Source organism: Epinephelus moara, chromosome 20 (assembly GCF_006386435.1).
Source record: "Epinephelus moara isolate mb chromosome 20, YSFRI_EMoa_1.0, whole genome shotgun sequence".
NCBI classification, from domain to species: Eukaryota; Metazoa; Chordata; class Actinopteri; order Perciformes; family Serranidae; genus Epinephelus; species Epinephelus moara.
In genome coordinates this window covers 15,257,859-15,264,381 of record NC_065525.1, presented here as the reverse complement: position 1 = coordinate 15,264,381, position 6,523 = coordinate 15,257,859, and the positions used below count along the sequence as shown (strand labels likewise).

Here is a 6,523-nt window from a genome sequence, read left to right as displayed (position 1 = left end):
GAGAGTCTCCCCTCTTCATATATGGCAGAATGTGTCATTTTCCAACTTGCTATGCTGAGATACATGTAAAAATGTAAGAATTTAGTCACACAGATTTGTTTTTTTCATTGATATAAAAATTAATATAAAATACAGGCACATAGAAGGACATGTAATGATGGCAAATCTGGTTAGCCCACATTGTCCTGAAAAAAAACAAACAAGATGTAGCATGTGTATGTAGCCTTTATAATGACTGTGATATGAGCTTAAAAGTAAAGGCAGTAAAAATACCCCAAAAACGCCTAGGGCCCAAAGGGTTAATTGTTGAAAATTGATAATTTTGGATTCCTGGGGTTAATTGTTGAAAATTGATAATTTTGGATTCCTGAATGATATGGTGGAGATGTGTGATACCTTTATCTTTCCATGATGTGAAGTTTAATGGTTTCCTATTTATTGTAAAATCTGGGTTGTTCCATAATGGTGAATGAATGGATGGTGCAACTGTGGAGCTTTTAATGCAAAAGATATGGATGGTGCAACTGTGGAGCTTTTAATGCAAAAGATTTTCCACCAAGCTGTCAGAGCTGAGGCTATGGAAATACTTTTAAAACAGGTGTGATATTTAATATTTATAGTGTTGCATAGTGCCTGCTCAGTTTCTAACCAGTGTGAATCAAAATCTGAAGGGGTGAGCCATTGTTTTATGTATTTTAACTGACTTGACAGATGATAAAATTCAAAGTTTGGTGCTTCTAATCCTCCCTGAGTTTTGGATTTCTGTAATGTTTTAAGCTTTATACGGGGTGTTTTATTTTTCCAGGATAACTGTGATATTGCTGTATTAAGAGAATTGAGCCAGGGTGGATTTGGAAGGGTAGGGATCATAGTAAATAAATAATTAATTTTTGGGAGGACTGACATTTTTTGGAAATTCTTTCTAAAAGTGAAATGGGTAGTTTTGTCCAACGATTGAGGTCATTTTGTATTGATTTGAGTAATGGTGTGTAATTTAGATTGAACAGCTCTGACAGCTTGGGGGATATGTGAATTCCTAAATACTAATATTTCCTATGGGGAGATAAAGCTGTGAGGTGAGGGCTGCCACATCCCTCTGGTCCATGCAGAGAGGTAGAACAGTGGATTTTGACAAGTTGACAGAGTAGTTGGAGAGAGATGAGAATGATTTAATAACTGAGATACATTTTTGTAATGATGAAAAGGGATCTTGGAGGAGGATCAAAACATCATCAGCATAGAGGATTGTTTTGTGTTCTGTGGACAATGCTCTAATACCTTTGATGTTATTATCTTGTTGTATGCTGGCTGCAAGTGGTTCTAAAAAAAATTGCAAAGAGTGATGGAGAGAGTGGACATCCCTGTCTGGTGCCATTATGAAGTGTAAATTGTTGTGAGATTAGACCATTAGTTATGATGGTTGCTGTTGGTGAGGTGTATAGTGCCTTAATCCAGTTGATAAATGACTCTCCAAAACCAAATTTCTGTAATGTTGCAAATAAGAAACACCAGTTAACTCTGTCAAATGCCTTTTGTGCATCTAATGAGAGGATTATGGTTTCAGATTTCTTATTGTTTGAAAGCTGCATTAAGTTGAACAATTTTCGAGTGTTATGGGATGACTGCCTTCCTTTGATAAAACCAGTTTGATCAGGGTGTATAATGGAGGGAATGACTTATTCAATTCTGTTTGTTAGTGCCTTGCTTATGATTTTTATGTCTGTGTTGATTAGAGAGAGAGGACGATAACTAGCTAGATGAGTGGGGTCTTTATCAGGTTTTAAAAGTAGGGTGATTAAGGCTGTGTTCATGGTAGGAGGTATTCTTTTATTTGTGAGGAATTCATCAATCATTCTGGGAAAAAAAAGAGGTGAAATGGTGGACCACAAATGTTTGTAGAACTCAGCAGGGAAGCCATCAGGACCGGGTGCCTTATTGTTTTGCATTTTACTGAGTGCATTGTGAAATTCATCTGAGGTTAATGGCTGTTCGAGTGACTTAGTTTGTTCTGGTGTTAATTGGGGTAGATTGATATTATTCAAGAATTTATGTATATCATGAGTACTTGGGTTGTGAGAGAGTGTGTATAAATCTTGATAATAATTCTTAAATATATTGTTGATATCTTTTGGGTCATGATGTGGCTTCCCTGCTGAGTCCTTAACTACTGTTATGGTTGTTCTATCCTTATTTTGTTTAACTAGATTTACCAGATACGCTGTTGATCTGTTACTGTGTTGAGATGTGTTAAGTCTGAGTCTTTCAATTAGAAATTTAGTTTTTTTGTTTATGAAATTATTCAGTTCCATTTTGTACTTCTGTAGTTCATAGTAGATGCTTTCAGTAGGATTAGTTGCATGGTTGTTTTCAAGTTCTTTAATTTTCAATTCTGTATCTTTTTGTTTTTTTGTAAGATGAGTATGAAATTATTTCGCCCCTTAAAACAGCTTTTCCAGTTTGCCAGAGTAAAGTTGCAGAGGTGTCTGGGGAGTCATTTATTTCCAAAATGGATGTCCACTCTCTCTAAAAATAACTGTCAAATTCCTGGTCTTCTAGTAGTGATGTGTTAAACCTTCATCTGGTAGAAATGCTGGGAGTTTATTTTGTGTGCAATTTAACTGAAAAGATCCAAAAGAACCATGCCAGCAGCCATTTTTTCCCCACCCGATAAAGACCCTATTACTTTAATAGGTGCTGTTGCACTTAAAATTTCATCAACAATTCCGCAGTTAATTGTACTAAGTACTATATTATCCATGCCCACTCTATTTAGTGTTAAAATCAAAGGGTGTGATCTTAAGACGTACATTACAGAAGCCAGTACAACTATGGAAAGGTGTCACACATAATATAATCTCCAGGGTCAGAAGAAGGATATTTAATTGGGAAAGCATCATTTCAAATGGCTTTGAATATCATCCTTTGATATAAAACAAATTTTAACCACATCTATTAGTACCAGAATAAAAAGGGCACACCAAAGCAGCAGGTGATGTAAAATGACAGACAACTGTTTTTCTTACAGCAGCATGTTGGATGTTTTACTAAGATCTGTATAGGATTTGTGAACACTATAAAAGAACATACTGGAACAACAGAGGTTTTCTGAGTGTGCGACATGACCGTGTGCTTCTGACATATTCCTTACGCTTTTACGTCAGCAGCATCTTGCGAGGTGCGAGTCAGAGTGCGGGAACGAAGCCTCTCCCCAGCCTGCTGGATCTCCTGGAGATTCCTCTCAACATGCGGAAGCTCTGACACTGCTTCTGTCTCGGCAGCTAGCTGCTCTGCCTGCTGCAGCAGCTCCCCGAACCCCTCTGCATCCATACCTCTAGAGAAGAAGGAAGATTATGTGAGTAAATACAAAGATATATTTGGATTACATCTAAATACAGCTAGGAAATACAGTATACAGTACAAAGTGAGGTTTGTAACAATTTAGATACTGATGCAGATTTTCTTTGTTGTTGAAATTGTGCTCCAACACACTTGATTTGCCATGAAACAATGACAATGAGGTTAAAATGACAGCTTTCAGCTTCAATTTGAGCATTCACATCCATGCTGGGTAAACAGCGTTTTGGGGATGTAACAACCAACTTAAATGACTTGGATAATACAGAATTACACAGACACATTTTGTCTGCTTAGGTAGATGCAACAACACAAGGACCCCTAACATTTGGCAGAGCGATTAAGTGCAATGGCACTGACCAGTTGAGTCAGTCACCTTGCCTCAGTTCAAGAGATTGTGTGTTTCACTTGCTGAAGACCAGACTGAAGGCAAAAACAAAAACAACAATAACAACAACCCCAAACAAGGCATAAGTAGAGGTGGCTGCTGTACAGGTCTGGTAGAGCATCACCAGGGAGTATCCAAAGTGTCTGCTAATGTTTGCTGGCTTTACACTTTAAGTCAGGGTTGTCAAACATACGACCTGAGGGCCAGACCCGGCCGGCAAAAGGGTCCAATCCAGCCCACTGTATGACCTTGCACACCAAATACTGATCCACTTGTGAAGGCTAAGAGGTGCCAGGTTTCAGGAGCAAGTTAAACACTGAGTAGCTTTCTTCATGTAGGCCTAAATGGTGCTTCAGAGGTTTTTCACCTGACCAGACTACACTGTCTTTCACTTTAGTTTGGTGTGGTGATGTGAGGATTACTACACAGGAGTGGAAATGTATATAAAAATGCACATGAAGTGACAGTGAGTAGTCGACTTTGGAAAAACTGTGAAATATTGTTGAAATTGCACTTATTCTTCTGGAGACATCACAGGCTGTCCGTCATCTGTTTTGTAAAACAGTATTAGTATTTTTAAAATGTACTTCTTTAAACAAAAAAAAAAAGGGAAATATTTGGCCCTGTTTGTTATGTATAGAATATTGTGCAATGGTTTTACTGGTCCGGCCCACCTGCGATGAAGTCAGACTGTATATGACCTGTGAACTAAAATGAGTTTCACACCCCTGCTTTAAGTAATCATTGGCAAAATACTTCAGTAGGAAGGATTTGTAACCATGTTTACAAGCTCATATTCAAACTATAAGATAGCACTTCAACCATGGTCATAGCTGTATTTCAAATCCAACACTGTCACTATGTAAACAGTACACTGTATACATTGAGACTACAGAGGTAGAAAATGCACACGTCAGAAATGAAACAGATGTACGTAGGATTACTTAATTACAGAATATTGATTAACCAATGTTAGTCGTTGCTGCTTTATATATCTGAACTCCATCCCTTCTGTGATTCATCTGACTGATTTCGCCACTCGACACATGGACTGAATATAAACATACAGTTAGTATGGAAAATCCTCTATGTTGGATCCTTTAAATGTGAGGGATTCTGACAGAGGTCAAGTCATAAACTATACTTATTTATATACAGTAATGACTTGACCACTGCTGCAATAAACCACATTAAATGCACCAAATATAGAACACATGTCAAAATCTGTGAAGAAACCTCGTTTAACCTCGAGTTTGGAGGACGTATAGGTACCAGAACATCTTTTGACAGCTGACATAAACAGAATGACAACCGCAGCGCGCGCATGGAGTGCAACGACTGTCAGATTAGTTACGTGTTAGCACGATGCTAACACCTCGGCTAAAGTTAGCAAGTTTACAGACTCGCCTTGCTTGCGATAACAACAAGAGGCCGACTGAAAGCTAATTTCAATTGTTGAGAACGGGCAAAGTAGTTATAACTATGACAGCCTCGTGTTTAGACAATGTCCCTTTCCGACCTAGCTTTGTTAGTAAGCTACATCAGTTAGCTTTACGCCAAAATGAATGGCGCTCCAGAGTTAGCTAGTAGGCTAAGTGGCTAAGGGCTAACGATCTCTCGCATGCTCTTCTTAAAAATCTTAATATTTGATTACACACCGCAGCAGGCAGACAAACTTCATACCTGTTGAGTGGGACTGGTCTAAGTATGATCCTGGCTGTATTCCCCGGGTCAATGTATTCACAGTTATTACCTCTTATTCAGTTTGGCTCAGCAGTAGCACAACATGCATGAAAGTATATTATTTGCCCCGGCACTTCTGGAGTCGATGCTGATTGGACGATCCTCGGTCCATGACGGATGTTCTTCTTCTTCGTCGGATTCGGCAGACTGACTAGAGGCTGCACTGGCTTATTGCTGCCCTCTACTGTTCATTGCTTATAATCATTTAATCTGTGCAGATAGTCTATCAGTTCCTTCATTTTGTCCAGTTGTCCAGGTTGAGTAACCAGACTAACCCTTAAAATAGTAATTACGCCCATTTTTCAAAATTCCTACATGTCATTCCAGTCTAAGACAATAAAATAAATAAAATAAAATTAGTGAACATAAACAGCTCTCCCAAATCCAAGACCTAGAATGCTAAACTAAAATTTGCAATGTCATAGGGTATAAATTCTGGGGCTGCTCCACATACAATAAATGGTGTAAGATGTTCTAGATTAGTGGTTCCCAACCTCTTTCCCTTAAGGGATTCTATTATAGTATCCAACAATCAACATTAGTCCCAGCTATACCAGCAGTAACATTAAAGTGATGCTTACATAGACCATTTTGCACAATGAGCACTTATACTTTCGATACCTTAAGTAGTAACAGAGTATTTTAACATTGTGGTATTGCATCATTTTCTCGAGTTAAAGATTTGAGTACTTCCTCTACCACTGTATACAGTTTACTGATAACCATTACATAATAACGTCTCTTTCTCCTTTGTGGCCACTGCATAACTCCTTATTTCAGTCTGTGCACCTTTAGAGATAGCCCACCCTGGCCAGCTCAATAATAATAAATCTGATATGTATAACAAATTTCATTCAGGAGATTCAGGTCACTGGTAGATTGCTAAATGTGTTCACAGTATCATTGTAAGCATGTAGTATTCTCCGTATTATGTACTCTTTTTAATTTTTCAACAATGATACCTTCTTATAATTCTTCTTTTTTTTTCAGAAATTCCTTTTGCTTGGTCATCTTTTCTGATGCAATACGAGGTTGTTT

The 6,523-nt window shown here is 38.0% G+C and overlaps 1 protein-coding gene across 2 annotated transcripts in view; it reads right to left on the bottom strand.

Moving 5' to 3' along the window:
* Window positions 1–5,571, bottom strand: part of nup93 (nucleoporin 93) — a 43,777-nt gene extending 38,206 nt beyond the window's left edge. Inside the window, exons 1-2 of one of the 2 annotated variants that reach the window (XM_050072635.1) lie at window positions 5,426–5,571; window positions 3,149–3,329 (exon numbers count right to left, since the gene is read on the bottom strand). In XM_050072635.1, the coding sequence (XP_049928592.1) occupies window positions 3,149–3,327 (179 nt within the window). In that variant the 5' untranslated portion in view covers window positions 3,328–3,329; window positions 5,426–5,571. The remainder of the gene's footprint in view (window positions 1–3,148; window positions 3,330–5,425) is intronic. The other variant, XM_050072636.1, reaches the window with a different exon arrangement.
* Window positions 5,572–6,523: the final 952 nt, after the last annotated feature.